The sequence below is a fragment of the Polypterus senegalus genome, chromosome 15 (assembly GCF_016835505.1).
Source record: "Polypterus senegalus isolate Bchr_013 chromosome 15, ASM1683550v1, whole genome shotgun sequence".
NCBI lineage: Eukaryota > Metazoa > Chordata > Cladistia > Polypteriformes > Polypteridae > Polypterus > Polypterus senegalus.
This window is the reverse complement of record NC_053168.1, coordinates 131568699-131589076: the sequence shown is the minus strand read 5'-3', so window position 1 is coordinate 131589076 and position 20378 is coordinate 131568699. Positions and strand designations below refer to the sequence as shown.

Genomic DNA, 20378 nt, shown 5'->3' with positions numbered 1-20378 from the left:
TCCCTTGACATAAAACAGGAGTCCTCTTCTTATTCAGATCAAGTCAAAAGGTGATTGCTGGGGTGTGAATAATTCAGCATGGCATGAAAAGCAGAAATAGGTTTTTCACATTCTATTTTAGAAAAAAAATACACAATCTCGTGTATATATATAATTTTGTGTCTGCAGAATTTCAGCAGGATATGAATAAATGCTACAAGAATAATTTTGCAATATACAGTTCAGATGTGTACGGCTACCATTGCCTAGTGAATGGTACCCTGCTTGTGCATTAACATGTGCCCATATGGCTGAGTGGGTTGATTTTTTGGCACACAGCCGTCTGAGGGTAGATGGCTGCCACTTGTGCATATGTTTGGAGCACTTGGTGCTGGGTTAATAGGTGCCGATTACTTAATTGTTGTGTAATCACGTTCATTTTTTTTTAAACACCCACTTGGCTTACTAAGAACTGGCCTGCTGTATTTAGATGAGGGTTGATGATCTCTTAACTATTTAAAAACAATGAAAATGTTGGTTGTTTGCTGAAACAAGATGAATACCACTAAAATGTGATGCCCTTGTCAAACATTAGTTCAGATTAGTTGATGGTTTGTGTTATATCTATAGACATTTTTGTCTGTAGAGTATCTAAAAGGTATATACAATAAGAAAGAAGGGATATAGAATATGACAGAAACCATACCCAGGGAAAATAAAAATATATTTGTTATACTATAAGAGAGCACAGTTAGAATCTAACAATGCTAAATGCTCCATTCGTGTTTGCTCTTTATTATCATTTACCTAATTACAAGATAGGATCCAAAGATTCACAGAATTGGACAATATCGTGTGAGTAGGGTGAAGTTATTAAATAGTATTGTAAATAGTATTGTAAGCCTACAATCCACAAAGTGACATCTTGATGAGTTGTTCAAGTGCAGAGTTATGGCATTTATTCTACAATCTTGTGATTTGGTCAACTGTTTCAAGTAAATCACCATAGCAGATTTTCAATAGCCAACAAGACTGTGTTTTTCAACATTGATGGATTTGTTCATAAAGAGTTTGTTAGTTGTGGACAGACTTTTAATCAGAGACATTACATTGAATTACACAGGCTATTTACAGATACTTCCACATCAAATCTAACAGAGCTTGAGAGGATCTGCCAGGAATAATGGGATAAACTGTCCAAATCCAGGTGGGTAAAGCTTGTACAAACTTACCTAAGAAGATGCGGTAGAAGCCAAAGAGGTTTCTACAAAGTACTGAATTAATGGTCTAAATACTGATATGAATGAGAGATTTCAGCTTTTGATTTGTAATAAATTGGCAAACCTTTCTGAAATCATGTTTTCACTTTGTCATTATGGGTTACTGAGTGTACAGTATATCAATAGGCAAAAAGAGCACATTTCTCAATTTAAAATGAAATCTACAATACAATGAAGTGTGCAGGAAAGAGAGGTGTCTGAATCCTTTCTGAATCCACTGTTTGTCCAAATTTATTATGCATTACTGGTACTATATAGTGTATGACACTTGTTAAGTTATTATTAAATAACTGCAATCTACAGAGACAGATGAAAAGTTGTAAGAGGACAAATATTTCTACTTAACAGTTTAGACAGGAATGACTTCATAAAAGTTCTTCACATCATTGTAACAGGAGCGAAAAAATACCATAACAAAATAAGAACAAATTCTCATGAACAGGCACATGCTGTATTTCTCACTGTCGAAAGTATTAATACACATTTTAAATAAAACCATAATATTGAAAAAGTTTTCCAATTTCACTGCTAATTTAATGTGTAATTACTGATGCTTTGATTACATTTTAATGATGGGGAATTTCTAATGCCATTTGACAATGAGGCTCATGATCATATAACCCCTGAGCTGCTCCCATCACCTCCCTGCTGCTAATGAGCCATTACCTGTAGTCACACCATGGGCACCTGTACGGCTTCTCTCCAGTGTGAACACGTTTGTGCCTCGTCAGATGGGACTGTGTCGTTGAAGCAAAATTGCACAGGTCACATTTAAAAGGTTTCTCACCTGCATGAAAACAAGGTAAAAAATGAACACTTTTAAGAACATATCTGAATGAAGAATTAGGAGGTGCAGCAATATTAAGTGCATGCATTAAGAAAGATTTCATTAAACCCCTTTAATACATAAAATACTGTACTGTACTCCACAAAGGACTTGATTGCTATGAGAACCAACATATTTGCACACAATGAAGTAATGCTATGTAGTACACAAAAGGAAAAAGTGGATAGAAAAAATAGTAACGTGATGTGTAGAATTCCCAATGTTTATCTTGCATGCCTATCACAGCAAAAACTAAGAGAACTATGAAGAAAGACCTATTGCAGCTCAAGATTAGGCAATGCATGGCTTCTCATAATAATGGATACACTTGGCATCCCAGTGGCTCAATGGTGAGCAGACTGAAAATCAGTCAAATCCTGCGTCTCATCATTGCATGGAGTTTACATATTCTGCTTGAATCTGTATGGGTTTTTCCCCAGGGTGCTCTGGTTAACCTAAGATGTGAAGATCAGGTTCACTGGTAAACAGTGTTTGACTGAGTGTGAGTGTGCCTGTAGGAATGAAAAAAATCCAAAAAGAGATCTCCGTAATATCTTTATGGTTTCTCCTTGACAACAATGAGATCAAAAAGAAATAAAATGGAGACATTTTCTTTTGTCCCCTGCTTCTCAGATTTTTCACCTGAGAAAGAAATACCCCAGTATTCTCACAAGTGTCTCCTCTTGAGCTTAAGCGGAGATCTCAGCAGAGTCACACAATGGGCTCAGATCTTCCAAGCAGTATCCTGACATATTTTTTTTTTTTTTGCAATTTAAAAGTATATTAGTTGCTTTAATTTATATTGTTGTGCTCCATTTAGATCATACTCATTCTAGAAAAAAAAAAAAAAAAAAAAATAGACTGTTGCATAGTGGTTAAGACTTTGGTTTTCAAACCATGAGATTGTGGGTTTAAATCGCATTACTGACAACTCCGTGTGATCATAAGCTAGTCACTTCATGTGCCTGTGCTTAATGGGAAAGACAAAAGAAATGTAATCAATCATATCTCAAATGTTGTAAGTCACCTGGATAAAGGCATCAGTCCAATTACTTTATATTTTAATATAAAGTCTTGACAGAATTAAAACAAGAATAAAAAGAAATCTCACAAAAATATAACATGCTTTTCAAACTAAATTCTATCTCATGTCTCCCTTTTTGTCTGAAGCTATGTATCCTGACTATACTTTGTTTTCCATCCATCCATCCATTTTCTAACCCGCTGAATCCGAATACGGGGTCACGGGGGTCTGCTGGAGCCAATCCCAGCCAACACAGGGCACAAGGCAGGAACCAATCCTGGGCAGGGTGCCAACCCACCGCAGGACACACACAAACACACCCACACACCAAGCACACACTAGGGCCAATTTAGAATCGCCAGTCCACCTAACCTGCATGTCTTTCGATTGTGAGAGGAAACCGGAGTGCCCGGAGGAAACCCAGGCAGACACGGGGAGAAAATGCAAACTCCACGCAGGGAGGACCCGGGAGGCGAACCCGGGTCTCCTAACTGTGAGGCAGCAGTGCTACCACTGCGCCACCGTGCCGCCCTACTTTGTTTTCCTCTCCTGCTAAATGAATCGTAGACTGGAGAGGTCTTTTAATTCTTTACATTAGAGGTGACCAACGTAAAGGTTTTTCAATGCTGTCTCTGTCCTAATGTCTATATAAACACGGGGAATTTCAGTTTCTGTACTACATCTTACCTGAAGCGGGGGCCTTAGCTGTCTCAAAAGCTTGCATTCTGTGTTCTGTTCAGTTGGCCAATAAACAGGTGTAATTTTGCTTGACTTCTCAAGTTAAGATTAGAAATTTATCTAAGTGTAATAATTATCTATAACTCTGTTTGGTAAAATATAGTCCACTGCATGAAGAGACACCTTGCAACAATAACTTGAAATTTACTATCACAAGCTTCTCATTGAAACTCCTTGCAGATGAAAAACTCATTTTAAATATAAATATAAGTCACTTAACCAGCTAATTTTCTTCATGGTCATGCTTCATTTTGATCTCCAAAAATCAACTTTTTCAGTATTTCCCCATAGCCCAGAACTGCAATTAAGTGAGGACTAAATATGTCACAATATATGATCCAATACCCAGACAGCCTTTCATAAATTGTGTGAGTGTCAAGTACGCCTTCAAATACTACTACTGTGCTCTTTGGCTTTATATACCTCAACCAGCTGAATCATGAAATTAATAATTACTAACTATAATAATATTTTTTTCAGATTTTGTTATGTTGCAGCGCTAAAAACATTTCAATGCATTTTTCCCCACATCAGGCATCACTTAAAACCCAAGAATGACAAACCTAAAAGAGGACTTTACATTTTTTTTAAGTTTATTAAAAATAAAGAAAAATGAAATGTCACATTAACACAATTATTCAGATACTATACTCAGTGCTTAGAAGAAAACATCTTTGGCAGCGATTCCAGCCTGGAGTCATCTTGGTTTTGATGTGACATTTTTTGTACACCTGGATATAGTGATTTTCTGTTATTCTTCTCTGCAGATACTCTCAAGGTCTGTCAGGTTTCTTCAGAGATTTCGACTGGGTTCAAGTCAGGGTTCTGGATGGGACATTTGTCCAGAGTTGTTCTTGAGCCAATCCTGTGTTTTCTTTGATTTGTGCTTAGAGTTATTGTCTTGTTGGAAGTTTAACCTTCTGGCCCAGTTTGAGGTCTGAGTGGTCTAGAGCAGTTTTCATTATAGATATATCAATGTACTTTGCCCTGTTCAGCTTTCCCTAAACCCTGTCTAGTGTCCCAGTCATTGAAGCTGAAATACAACTCCACAGCATGATGCCGCCACTACCAAGCTTAATAATTAGAATGGTATTTCACAAGTGATGAGCGGTGCCTGATTTACTTCAGACATGATGCTAATCTTGGATTCATAAGACCAGAGAATCCTGTTTCTCACAGTCTGGGAGTTCTTGAGGTGACTTTTTGCAAACTCCAAGCAGGCTTCCATTATCTTTGCATTAGTAAAGACTTTTGTCTTCCCACTATGTCTTTAAGTTGTGTTGCAGCGATAACAGCCTTTCTGGAAGTTTCTTGCAACATCATATAGGCTATCTGCCAGGGAGTTCTTGGTCACCTCTCTCAGCAAGGCGCTTCTACCATGATCACTCAGTTTGTCTGGGAGGTCAGCTCTTGGAAGAGTCGTGGTTGTTCCAAACTTCTTCCATTTAAAAATTATGGAGGCCACTCTGTTCTTCAGAACCTTCAATACTGCATACAGTATTTTTTACATTTTTCTGCAGCTTTCCCCAGATCTGTGGCTCAGCACAATCCTGTCTCTAATCTCCATAGGCAATTCCTTCAGCCTCATGGCTTGGCTTCTGTTCAAATATGGGGCCATCTCTAGACAGAAAATTTCTAAAATCTTGTTTATGCTTTGACAATTCTGAGTTATTCAGCATTGTTTGATTAGGAAAAAAATAATATAAATGACTTTAACATAGAGCTGCAACATAGCCAAAACGTGAATAAAATGAAGGGGCCTGAATACTTACTCATTCCACTATATGTAAATGCAGAGCAATTAAAAGATTTGTATTTAATTTGTAGAAACCCTCATTACTCACATTACATTAATAGAGAAATAATGTGAGCTAGCCTGGGACAAATCTTTGTTTCTTTTTTGAATATACATGAAGAGGATTAAATACAGTACTGTAAATAACAGGCTAAAAGAAAATTTTGCAAAAAACTTTGATAATGAAAACTGTTTTAAATACATATCTACTGTATGTAAGAGGATATTGGGATAATTAACATAACATTAGAGATGACATCATAAGGCCAAAGTCACATATAATGATTTTTTGGACATAAGCTCTGCTAACAGGATACAGTAGCCTCTGCCACTTTCAAGGTACAGTAGTTTCTCCAGACTATCATTTCATAGCTGCTAAAGTCTCATGTGAGCCACTACTGTACATTTTCTTGACTGGTGGCCCAGGTTCTAATTATGATCCCAGATATACCCAATCATTCAGGTCACTGAAGCAAAACCAAAAGATAAAATGCTGAGTGCTCTCCTATGAAATACAACCTTTTTTTTGCTTGCGTTATCAAAATCAGACTCTCAAGCTTTTTTTTCTTTCCTTTTTTTAAAGACTATGAGCAAAATATGTCATTAAAAGGGTTAACTTTCTTTTTTGGAGTAGTATGAAAATATACTTGACATAGTAGTTATATGGCATTACATATGCACCAACCGAGGTGTAGTATAAACTACAACTGAACTTGCAACTGCCTAAGGGTCTCTTATACAGCCAAATCACCTGCTTGGTAGGAGAAGGACTCACCTGTGTGTTGTCTCCGATGTTTGGTGAGAGCATGGCGGGTGCCACCTGCAAAGCCACAGAGGTCACACAGGAACGACTTCTCTCCTGGGGTAACAATAAACAGATGAGACACTGCAGAGGTCACAGATCATTAAAACATATCTATCAAGGCTTTCAGGGTTACTAATTCTTCCAATCAAATGTTTCCATGTAAATATGTCAAATGGGAATGAAATTACCACTGCGGTTTATTGACTGTGATAAAATCTGAAAAGCACCACTGAACATAATTACATACTTGTCAGACCCATAAAAATTAGCTTTATTATCAATGGAATGGTTTTGTACAACTTCATTTCTGTTAGATGTCTTCCAGATGGGGCTGCTTTATGCACTTGAACAGTTTTTATGCATATCCTGGTTTTTTTCTGCCTACAATTCTCATACATCTGGCTCTTCTATATTAACTGAATAAAATGGGGGAAATATTGTGTGTGTTGCTGTAATGCCCAAATCTTCATCTGCTCAGATTAAGAGAAATTCCATGTAAAAAAAAAAAGAGTTGTATCAAACAAGGACAAAAAAATATATATATGTTTTTAGTACCTTTAAGAATTTGTCCCGCAACAGTTCAGTGAAATTGTCTCCACTCCCATCCTGAACTAACTGAAAAGATGGGTTTTGCAGACGTTACAGCTGTTTCTTGGAACTGATAGGCAAGTTGGCTTAGGAGGAGGTGAGAAGGTGTTTTGGTGCAGCACTTAGAGGAAATGCAGTACAATACTGAAGACGCAAAAATGTCTTCTCCGGGGATTTTGGAAGTTACCATTTGTGATGTCACACCTTCCCAGTTGACTTTGTATTTGTGCATTTTTTTAAATTTTATGGAGAATTGCTACAGTGCTATTGTTTTGCTGCACAATCCACAACAAAAACAATTAAATATTAGTGCTGTATTTTTTCCAAAAATGAAGAACAAAAGAAATATATTAAAAAGATACCACATCACTATACACACCACCACCAAATGATATTTCCAGTTGTTCTGGTTATGATTATTTTACCTATTGAAACAAGGTGAAAAGTCAGCATTACTTGTCAAATCTGAATTACAACATTATTTTTCACTTATGGGCCCTGCCAAAATCTTTCTCCAGTCTAATGGAATCTGGTCTTGTGGAGATAAATGTGATGCTTGAATGAGAATATGTGTCTGGGGACAACTCGCTAACATGTTTGTAGTGAATAGCAGCAAAATCCATCACTGAAAAGGCTCCGCCTTTAAGCGATCTGCCTTAGAAAACCTCCCACCAATTTCCCCCAATCCATGCACCACTTTAAAGGCCGGGTTTGTAGTGTCCCCCCCCCAAAATCGTCCTTATTTATTAGACAAACACTTAAACTAACTAACAAAAGAACTGACATCGAGCGAAAATAAAAAGTTACAATTGTTATCAATTCAAAAGCACAGTAGCACAAGGTAACTGAAGTTTAATGATTAATTTGTATATTGTAATGAGCACGGCAACAGGACAGACAATCAGACATAAACACACACAGACTGCTGCAGGTACTTGGCTCCATGCATTTGAGAAGTGTTTCTGTCTGCTAGGATATCTTTCTGTCATTTTGACTATTGCATCACCATATGGTATAACAAATATAACAAATATACTTCAGATAAGCTGTATAATCTATACTTACACATTAAAATGCTGCAGCTAAATTCTGGCATGGCAGTTTTGAACTTCCAATTAGACAGCAATGTTTCTTTTAGTTAGTCATTTAGATGTGCAGTTGGACATTGAGTACCGTGCAGCCTACTCAGTGTTTCTGCTGGAGTCATGTCAGTGTCATAAGGTGCATATTTTGCAACTCATATTTTCACAAACATAGCTGCCTATTCTTTCAACCTTTCATCAATTCCACCACCATTGTCATAATAACAGAGAGCACAAATAGCATCTGCGAAAATGTACCATTCACATTTACCACTAGTCCACTGATGTTTTTGAATGCCAATGTATAATCTGGTTTTGTTTTGCCTTTTTGTAAAATTAAGTTTTTCTCTAATATGACATTGTTTAATTATTTCATTTGCAAGTAAGTCTCTTGCTGTCATTCCTTGTGTTTACTGTATAAAACCTCCTTTACATCACTGCTGAGGACACCTTTAGCCAATATATTTGAGGCCTAGAGCCCCCGGAGGTTTACTGAGGTTTGTGAAGAAAAAGTTTATTGGGGGTATTGCTCTAATTGTTCTGAATTTTGCAGTTCTCTTTGGATTCTGAGTATCGGATTGTGTATTCAGACTTTTTCACATCGGATTGCCTTTTAGGCAAATCCTTTTTTGCTTCTTTTGTTCAATTTTGGAAATGTTTGCATTTTTTTCAGTAAGTTCTCAATTTATAAAGATTCTTGGTTTGGAGTGTTTTTAACAAGCCAGAGGTTTATGGTTACATTCTCCCCTGTAAGGCATTTTTGGTATAAAAGTGGAGTACTGATAATTCCTAGAATTGCTAAATTAAACAAAAAAATTATACAATTTACATCAATTCCCTTTTAATCACCTTCAAAATACACTTCTTGAGACGCAATACAGTTGTCCCAGCATTTCTCCCATTCCTGTTAATATTTTCTGTACTCATCTTTTGTTGCCTTGTCTACAGCCTCCTGCATTTTTCAATTTTAAATTTGGGAACAAAAAGATGTCACAGAAGCAAGATCAGCTGAATACAGTGAGTGTGAAGCAACTAACTCATCAACTAATAATGTGGTATGTGCAGATGCATTGTCATTTTTTTTGGTGCTTTCCCATATACACTTCAGCAGTTCAATATAATGCAGCCGATTAACAGTCTGTTCATGAGGAACAAACTCTTTATGAGCAAGCCGTTCATTGTTGAAAAAATGCAAGCATCCTTGTCACTTGAAAATCTGCTATGGTGAGTTGAGGAAAAAAATGCCTAAGTCACATGTAGAATAAGTGCCAGAACTACGCACTCGATCAACTCAGCTTAATGCAACTCAGCGGACTCATTAACCAGACTGAAAGCATACAACACCCGAAAGCATATTCAAGAACTACACTCTTCACCCTTGCTATTGACTGGACTGATCACAGGAATTTTAGGGAGGGGGGTCCCCTTTTACATTCTGGGACTTTTACATTTTGAACTTATAAAGCTAGCTTTTGATTTTAGGCTAAAGACAAAAATATCAGGTAGTAGTCTGGGGCTGGCTGCCTGGGATGTAGATTATACCTGGGTAGACTGGTGAAAATCCTGGCCTGTTTTTTTGAAAGTATCATGGTGGCTTAACACCTCTTTGGCTGTGATTTTGACCCCAGCTCACAACATTATCCAATAACAAGTTAACACAGTGCTATTCCTAGATCCTCCTCTGATATGTATTACAGGGAGGCCAAGAGCAACATCAAAACCACATGGTGGTTACGTAGTAAATGGAGTGGCAACCTTTAGGAGTAATTGGCTGCTGTTCTCTTTAATCAGTGGTTTTTAACTATGGTGTAATTCTGACTATTATTAAGATAAGAGGGATGAATTACACATTTTTGGTTAACTGTGAACACATTTTATTAACAAAAGTCATTTTCTGTGAAAAAAAAAAATATATATATATTTTCCTTGTATATTACCTGATTACTCCTCTAAATATATTCTCCAATTTTATTTATAACCACTGCTCTGACCCTGTCTGAACTAAACTGTTAGACTTCTTTCAATGCATCCCTACACTGATTTTACTTTCCAACCCACTATATCCTAACGGTGGTATGCTCTATACAGGCAGATATATATATATATATATATATATATATATATATATATATATATATATATATATATATATATACATATATATATATGAACGATAGGGGGCGCTCTCACTCCCTTAAACCCCTGTCCACGACTCCAGACACCAGGTAAAAGTACTCAAGTTGACTTTATTTTGTCACCACAGTGCACAAAGCACACTCTCCACCAAAATACTCATATAAATTACCAATAAATCAATATACACAATCCTCCAGCTCCCAGACGCGTTGCCACCCTTCCACCCAGCTCAGCTCATTGTCTGTGAGTTCCCAAAGTCCTTTTATACTCCCTGACCTGGAGGTGTTTCTGCCCAACAGTCCACAAGTCCTTATTCCTTCCGGGTCAGGGTAAATAGTCCTTTTATTCAACCCGGAAGTCCGTCGCTCTTCCTATTACGAACCTCCAGGTCACAGGGCACGGCCGCCTCGATCCTCCCTGCAGCTCCTTCCTGTGGCCCCACGGCATCCAGCAGGGCTTTGCATAAAAATCCATTGTCCATGATGCCCTGCTGGTCTTCTGGGGCCCTCCGTGCTGCAAGGAGGGCTCCACCTGGCGGCTTGGGGGTATTGGCCGGGATAAATGGCCGGCCATCCTTCACAATATATATATATAATATATATATATATATATATATATATAAAAACTTTTGTTGATGTCTTTTCTGGTCACCTACAAATTTAAATCACTGCCCCACTGGAAGCTGTGAACTTGCTTCATAAGATGACTGAGCTCTAACTCTAAAAGCATTACTTGCAGCCTTCAGCTCAAGGATTGAAAACATTAATCATCTTATTTCATGTTTTTTCTGTGATTTTCAGTTTGGGTGTTTAAATAGGGTATAACATATATAAGGTCTGTCTGTCATATGATTGTTCACAAACTACTGGGGCAAGCACATTGATCTTGTCTTAATTAAAAGTTTATGACCTGATATGTTCTGAAATTACCAGAAATTTTAGGTATTGGCGAACTCTGCAAAGTTATCTGTGGTCATGGATTCATAAGAGCAAAGTGATTGCAAATCCAAGTGATATGGCAGAAAGAAAAAGAAGAGCAACAACATCTGCTTAGCATTAAGCATATCAAAGAAGCCAATTACGTGAAAAAGAACACTATAATAGGAACAGAAAGAATAAATGAAGATCAAGCGAGAGATGCAGAATGCTAGAACTATAAAAATGGAGTAATGAATGCAGACAACGAAGAATATGTTGAAAACAAAAGAATGTGTTTGGCTTACATGGAATTTTTCCATTTGCTCTAGATGAGTCAATAGAAGTAATAAATACGTAATCACTTCTAGACAAACTGAAATAAGTAACTATTTAGAAAACATAACAAATATATCCACAGCTCCTTATCTTTAACTTGCTTTGTATTTGCATTTCCTTTTAGGACAGTGTATCTGTGCATTTCACTGGTATATAAAAAATCAAAAATGAAAGTATTTTGCTCAAGAAACCTTCATTAATTGTGGATGCTATACATTTAAATACAGATGGCAGAGGATGTGTAGTTAATTTATTGAGGAAGATATTAATCCCAAGGGAAACTGATGGTAAAATCTAGCAGGCTCTGCAGAGAGCAAAATCAAGGATAATTGAAAAAATATGAGCAAAGTAAATTGGTAGGGGAGTGGTGTAGAAGGGGATGGTAAGACCCCACAGGACTGAAAGAAAACTCATAGGGAAACAAGTAAACAGGGAAACAAATGAAGAAAAAGACTCTATATACAATTGACAAAGCCCTGACCTTAAAAAGGTATCTTGGGGGAATAGATAAACAGGAAGAAGGAAACAATACTATATCTCAGAGGAAGAAGAACTATAAAAAAGTAAATTAGTATTGCTTACTCAATATACGAATATGACAATTAGGGCAGAGGATCAAATCAGTTATATAATTATCTTTGAAGATTCAGAAGAATACCCAAAATGATGTGATACCCACAAAGCAACATAATATTCTCACACCCATTTAATTCAAATCAAGGTTGTGTGAGGCTAGAGCTTCACTGAGCACAGGGCAGGAACCAACCCTACATAGATGATTTCAAGGCACATATGCCAATTCTCTTACTCATCTGATACCCATAAGGCTTTCAAGCCTCAGATATGCAATTGCCAATCCACAATTGTTATGTATATGTATATATGTATATATATATGTATATATATATATATATATATATATATATATATATATATATATATATATATATATATAAAAATAGTTATTCTTTTAATCACTGAGGGAAAATTCACTTTATCCAGCATCAACAAGCCATGGTGCCAATTTAAGAAGAAAGTATTACACAATACTTGTACCTAAATAAGTTTAAATAAATATTATACATAAAAAAATATTACAAATTTACTATAAGGTACTTGAATGATGAGTGCATGGGTTGTAGATTGTCTTTGTTAGTTAATCTCAAAAGACTATCTAACACACACTGATAATGCAAACCTTTAAACAAAACTGGGTTCCGACATCAGTGTATTGAAGATAAATAATCAGAGATCCCCTCGTGTAAAAGTGTGTAAAGACAGTGCTGAGACCCTTGTGCATTTGCAGAAGGAAACTCCATTAGTGCAGGGTCAAGAGGGGTTGACCCCACAGGAAAGATGCTGTCAGATGGTCTAAATAAGAAAATGTCAAAAACAGTTAAGCAAAGTGGACAAATATGGCTGAGGAAGAATGCTGTCAACAACTGTATTTTAAGTGACTGTCCAAAAGGGTGACAAAAAAAAAAACACCTTGAGAGCTTAACTTCACAGAAGGTGCTGCACAAGCTGCACCAATCCCAGCTGGTGAAGATAAAAATCTACAACAAATGTGGAAGTAAAAAGGTTTCATTTTGTCTTAAGAATCAGGCATGGGCTCTCTGTGTACATGAGAGCTGACAGCCAATGAATGCACATCCAGAAAAGATCAAAGGAGCACAGGTGTTTTAGACCATGCAAACATACTTGGGGCTTCTGTGTCTGATGGCTGTGAGAAAAACTTTGGAATAAATACTTTGGAAAGGTGAAGTTGTTCTGGAAAGTCATCATGGAGCAATGTAATTGGTCATATCCTGCATTTGCTAGTTGGTTAACTTCAAACACTCAGGTAATGTGATTAGCAACTGCAGTCAGCAAGTTTGACATCACCTGAGTAGAAGATGTGTCTTGTGACATCAGCTTAAACATGCAAAGTTGCAAACTGAACTATATAATGCATATTAAGCAATTTGGGATATTGTTTTCTGTTAAAAAAGTGTTATAAAATAAAGTCTAACAGATTATGGTAAACATGCAAGAATTTTGCTGCACTGCAAACACAAGAGTATTTTGGGAAGGTCATTTCAAATTTACCCCAGTTGTGTGCGCAAGTACACCTTGTGGTGAGCTGCTGTCCCCCATTGTACCCAGTAATGTCAAGATAGGATCTGGGCACCCTTAACTCTACTGGTTAACACAGCTTGATGTCACATTAGGTTTCAAGGAAGGCACTATTACAAAAAAGGATTGTTTGAATGATATTCCATTCATTCATACATCCAGTAAACTCCAACTGGAAGTCATGTAATGTGGAATTGGCTTCATGGATTAGTATTCCACCAAAGTTTAGCTTCTACTATGTACCCAAAACACCCAGGACAAAGTGGATTCAGAAAACAGATGGATGTTTAAAGGTGTTTATAAACAGCATTATTTTTCTTTATATTTTTGTTGCTATCTTTTTGCTTTTAAATCTAAACAGCCTACCACAGTCCAAGTTTAAGTACACCATATATAGCATAACTATATTCTGAAACCTGCATAGTGCTATTTAGGATTACAGGGTGCCAAAGCCTATTCTGACAGCACTGGATGTAAGGCAGATAACAGCCCTGAACAGGTCACCAGTTCATGGCAGAGCTTAAGAATATCATATAAAATTAATTTGAACAGAAAAGACATAACGCCTCCTCCTATCTTGGCTTATCGCATGCAGTCTGGCTAAATTGTTAAGAGGTTGGACATGACATCCTAATATTTCTGGCACAGATCCGCCTCCTTTCTCTTTGGTAGTCTCTTATAAAGACTATGGGTGTGAGTGTACAGTATGTGTGTATGTATTAGCATCTAGAGCCAGCTGGATGTCTTTACAGACCACTGGCAAATTAAAAGGTTAACTGATTGCTATGGCGTGTCTGTGATTGTATGTGTGAGCATGTGTGACCCTTGGTGGGAACTGAGGATCAGGGTGAAGCCTGCCTGGTGCCTGCTGCTATTGGCACATACAGTACTTTGTCAAATCCGCACTCCAAAATGAAGAAAAAGGAAAACATAAGAAACTGTTGGATGCATATATTCAGGTCAAGAAGGCTAGCCAAGATGTTCACAGTGAGCTACCAGAGGAATCTGAACCCGTGATCTAAGCCCTAAGTAAAACTCACTAAGCATTTGTTGGGATCATTTTCTGTAGTGCTGCTTACAGCATTCCTACATCCAGTTTTTGAAGCCACCATAGTCAGCAAGTGATTGTAAGGAGGGTGAGGTGCAATGTAGAGACCTGCCACTTTAGGACAAACTCATGCACAAATTCATACTTATTAACACTGAGCTTTCAATCAGTATTTCAGCATGCATCTGGACCACAGGCACAAACATGTGGAAAACAATTAAACTTAAAAAAGGCATTTTGGCTAAGAATCAAATTGGATTTCAAAGCCTTGATGATGGCAGTTTCCCTGCCTGCACCCATGCTACCAATTTGACATGTAATTTACGATATTGGAAATTCCATCATTACTAAATAAATACTTCATAAAACATGTTAACAATAAGCACTATGGCATAACACTTTACAACAACCTGAAAGATAATACAAGCAAAAGAGATGACAAATGAGAATAAAACAACAGATGAGAAAAAGACAGGCTTGGAATTTATTAAAACCAGAAAAAAACAAAATGAAATATTTCAGGATATGACATGCTTTTGTGCTAATATTTGATTCACTAGTTAGTGATTTGTCCCTGACTGACTTTGCTCTCCCAACCCCACTGACGCTCTTCTCTTCTAAGAGAACAGGAGGAAACAGGGAATTGCATGAAAAGAATTTAATTTTATGTTCACGTAGTCTGCATCAAAATGTGCAAGGAACGAGAATCTGATCCTTTATTTTCTATTAGAAAACAGCCACTGTCCCCTATCTCTCATTACGGTGCAGACTACAAGACCCAACAACAAAAATCCATACTATTGATCGATGCCAAGTCTCCACAATTATTCTTTAGAAGGAAACACTGACAATAAATTACATCTGCACTAGCTTTTCATCTGCTGTTCGATATAAGTGATCTCTCAGGGCAGGCTGGGGACCTTAAATCGTCGACACCCTTGTCAGTGAAGCTAAGGAGACTTGGGCCTCCCACAACCTACTACGAGTTCTTCTAACATACAGAAAAAAAAACCTTTCTGCTCTAATTCAAAAGTTTAATTAAAAAAGAGAGACAGAGAGAATGAGAAGTCAAATGCCAATGACAGACATTGTCTGTGGACACTGGGATGCTACCGTCTATCCAGCCTCAGGTCCATAAGATGTTTAAAAGGTCTTCTTTACACAAAGCCAAGTTCATCACTGCATTCCCTTGTACTGTTAGAATAATAGAGCAGCAGTGTAGGACATACATTTTACTTTAATGTGTTTTAAACCAAAAAAAAAAGCATAAAAAAACCCTGAAGGCGCCCAATGCATTTGTAATTGCCTCTCTCATTAGTTACATTTTCATGAAAGAGAAGGAGGGTAATTAATTTTATCGCTTAAAATTCCTTATGGAACCCAGAAATGTATTGATATATCTGGTATTTTAGGGCTCATTTTTCAGGAAAATTAATTGACAAAGTGCAAAATATATCAGCACATTGCTCGATTAAGCGACAAATTGGAGCAATAAGAAAATCAATTGTCGTCTGTCATTTGCATATGTTTTCAGCTGGTGGCTTCTTTTGGACACAATGACTTGTTAGTTTCTTTGCTGTTAATTCCTGCCCTCTTCTTGCTGTGTAAGTCTGACAAAGCTGAAAATGATGAGAGGCAGGAAAGAAAAGGGCCAACAACAAATATCTAGGGGGTTTGGATCACTTGTTGATTAGCTTTTGAAAGACTGTTTTTAAGAAAATAACAAAAGATTTTAGAATGAAACACTGAAGCTTCTTTGATTCTGGTAATTTTCTCGTTATTGCCATATTTGGGGGGCTGAGGACAGACGTGTGGATTTGGGTAGCAATAGTGCTTATAAAAAGTATTCAACCCCTTGGAAGTCTTCACACCATTACACAGCATTAAATAATGATGGATTTGATTTTTTACACATTGAACAACAGAAATGAATTCTTTGTGGCTCGGATCCCACTAAATGTTGTAAACATTTCTTTGAAATTCTGGACTATGCTGACATCACCAAATGACACCATTTTTGCAGATTTATCAACTGCAAATTAATACTGCAAATCACTCATTCTACCACATCCCAAAGGTATTCTATTGGATTCAGACCCGGTGACTGGGAAGGCTTCTGAAGTACATTGAACTCATCTTCATGTTCATGAAACAGTTGACTTTTGCTTTGTAACATGATCATACTAGTAGTGGCCATTAGAAAATGGGTAAATTCAATTTAAAATCAATGTGTTGTGGATTCTAGTCACCACAGATGTACAGGGTGGACGTCTGAGTTATCTTATCCCTCCTGAAACAGTATGGCCATTCACCTTTGGTCTCTCTCATCAACAAGGCATTTCCACCCACTGAATTGCCATTCACTGGCTGTTTTTTTAGTGTTTCACCCCAATCTGAGTAAACTCCAATGGCTGTTGTGGGTACAAATCACAGGATATCAGCAGTTGCAGAAATACTCAAACCAGCATATTTGGCACCAACAATCATGCCATGGTCAAAATAAAGGAGATCACATTTTTCCTCATTCTGGTGTTTGATGTAACAATTAACAGAAGCTCCTGACCTGAATGTACACGATTTTATGCAATGTGCTGCTGCCAAATAATTGGCTGATTGTATAATTGTGTAGACAGACAGATAGACAGATCTTAATTTGTCCAAAGTAGTAAAATTTCAATAATTTTTGATTAGTTAAATTGTGAGACTAGAAAAAGGGTGAGACTATGGGTTGGACTGGATGAGAACAAGTCAGGTAATCCAAAATATGGCTACATTAATGAGCAAACTAAAACATGAAACACAACAGTACAATATTATTACAATTAAGTATGCAAATAAATAATATAATGGATGGAATAATTTATGGAGAGTGTACAATCTCAATGAAATAAGTATTTAAACAGTATAATGTGTTGCAAAGCAGGTAAATCACAAAAATATGTCAGATTCACAATTATGTTGAGAGAAACAAAACACTGAGACACTTCGACTAATTCAAAGCCAGTCATAGAAAGGCGATTGAATGGATGGGCTCCCACCCCAGTAAAATAACCTAAAACAGATTATATGTGGGTGTTTATTATGGTATGGAGTTGTTAATCCTCTTATGGCTGCCATCTGCTACACAGGTGTCCAGTAAACTTGGGGTATCACAGATAATTCAATATAATACAAATAAGGCTGGCGGTTAAGAAGCCACTGCTTAGTACTGAGGCTTCTTACTTAGTTCTTGATGAAATACAATGAAAGCTCAAGGCCAGGGCTTCTGACAGTAAGAATTCACAGTATAAGTTATCCATCTTGATTTTCGTATACTACCATGTCAAGCTTAGCGAGAAAGAAATTTGGGGTTGTAATTGAAAATAATTATGCATGCTACACATAAACCATGTGAGTGTAATCCATTTAAGTTTTAAAACCGATAAATTCTTTATGCCTTACAATTTAAATTAGCTCATTTATAATATTTAAACAGATAACACACATGGCTAATATTTTAAGGGTGTCAGCCCATTTATATAATGTAATTGCAATAATGTTGCAAATGTTTCCACAGTCACTTGGTCATTAATTAATACCAGGATCACAACTTCAACATAAGAAGGCAGCCGTGCAGTCTGATGCTAAATAATCATACTTTTCTCTGGCACTTAGAGGAAATTAACAATAACGTCAATTAAATTTCAGATACAGCCCAGAATGAATCTTGCTTGCTAACAGCATGTTGAATGCGAGATCTAAATTTAAATGCATCGTTCTGGCGTTTCATCTGGCACAATTAGAAACTGTAGAAAAAGAAAAAAAAAACGTAACTAATGAAACAGAATGGCATATCCAGATTGCACGCTCTGCTGCAAAAGCCTTTTTTGTCATTGTTTGAAATGCATTAACCCATTAAATGTCCAAGATCCACCTCAAGTGTTAATTGAAGTCTGTCAATAAAGGAGGAACTCAAAGAATCTAATTGGCTCATTTTGCCTTTCCTTCATTTTCACTTCACTTCCCCTGATGTTGCGGGCAACATGCTAAACTGGACAGGAACAGCCACCTTAACCTCAGCAACATCTTCCAACTCTTTCAAACCAACAAGAGCAGCTGAGAGATATAATTACTTCAGCATGACTTGGTTCTTCTCTCATTGGCTGTACCTTGTACACCTCCCGAGATAGGCACCTCCTAACTTCATGTCCAACCACCTAAACTGGCTAATATTAGTAATATTAAACACATTACTTCTATTCCAAGCTCCTTGACCTTATCCTAAACTGTGAACCTGTGAATGTTTTGGAGCTTGATTGCCACAATGTTGCTATGATGTTTCTGTGCCATACTGATGCTTTTCACCAACTATCTTCCTGTGCTATAACCAGACAACATATTGACAATTCTAACATGCTAATTTGGCCAAGGGACCAGATCTGAAATAGGCAGAAGCCTCATCTGAGGCTCCAGTTGCCAATAACATAAGACAGAGAAAGCAAAAGCTTCTTGGAAGCTTCTAGACTACTGGAACTCAAGACAGTCCTTGTGTAGCCCCAGATTTCCTATACATGTTTCCTATACATGTTACAGGATATGCCAGGGCCTCTCACTTGCTTCTTTACCTTTGAGATCATTTAAACTCAGTTAAACCCATAAGCCTTAGATATTGGCTTCAATTGGGAAATTCTTTTGACTATCAGTTATATTCTTAGATATAGTATTAAGCCAATATTCAAAGGAAAGGTATAAATAAAACAACACTCATTTAGAAATGCCCAAAGGTGAATTCCCTTCTGAACTGTCATTCTAACTCAGATTTTTAAGACACATATTAAAATTAGATATATTTTTCCATGAAATAACTTTCACTTTTGACCTTTTGACTGTCTTATGCTGTCTCATTACAAGTTCATCTCATGTCTGCATGGGTTTTTCTTTGAGTACTCAGGTTTTCCTTCCACATTCTGAAGACATGTGTATGTAAGGTTGACAGTTAACTCCAAATTAGCTTTGTATGAGTGGTATTGAGTGTGTGCATGGGTGTGCCCTAGAATAGATTGTCTAGGGTTTGTTCTGCCTTCTTTCTGTTTAATGATGTGCCCTATAATCCTGAATTGGTTAAACAAGTACAGAAATAGGAGGATGGATAAATGGACTAAATGATTATTCTCAGCACAGCAAAACTGAGGATTACAAGAAGCTTGATTGCTACAATCTTAGTTATGTAGTTTATGTGTCAAATTAATGCTGTTTACCCTCTTCATGCAACCATCTTCCACTGATGACTACAGTGCCTATAAAAATATTCACACCCTTGATGTTTTCACATTTTATTATTATACAACACTGAATCACTGTGGATTTAGTTTGACTTTTTCACACTGATCAACAAAAAAGACCACCTTTAATGTCAAATTGAATACAGATCTCTGAAAAGTGCTTGAAATGAATTAAATTCTAAAACACAAATAATTGATCACCTAAGTATTCATCCCCAATATGATACACATAAATCATCACTGGAATAGCCAATTGGTTTTTAGACATCACATAATTAGGTCAATTGGGTTGGGTCACCTGTCTCTAGTCAATGGATTTTGGTTGATTGTAGTATAAATGCACATTATCTGAAGGGTGTGGTGAGCGGAGTCAGTAGTGTTCCACTGTCCAGGACAGGCTGCCCTAGAAAGTTCAACCAGACAGCAGAAAGCAAGATGGTGAAAGAAT

The 20378-nt window shown here is 37.0% G+C and overlaps 1 protein-coding gene across 1 annotated transcript in view; it reads right to left on the bottom strand.

The window, feature by feature from the left end:
- The window catches only part of znf407 (zinc finger protein 407), a 528111-nt gene that overhangs the window by 207871 nt on the left and 299862 nt on the right, over nucleotides 1-20378 (bottom strand). The window contains exons 6-7 of the mRNA XM_039737697.1: nucleotides 6418-6501; nucleotides 1926-2046 (exon numbers count right to left, since the gene is read on the bottom strand). Coding sequence (XP_039593631.1) covers nucleotides 1926-2046; nucleotides 6418-6501 — 205 coding nt within the window. The remainder of the gene's footprint in view (nucleotides 1-1925; nucleotides 2047-6417; nucleotides 6502-20378) is intronic.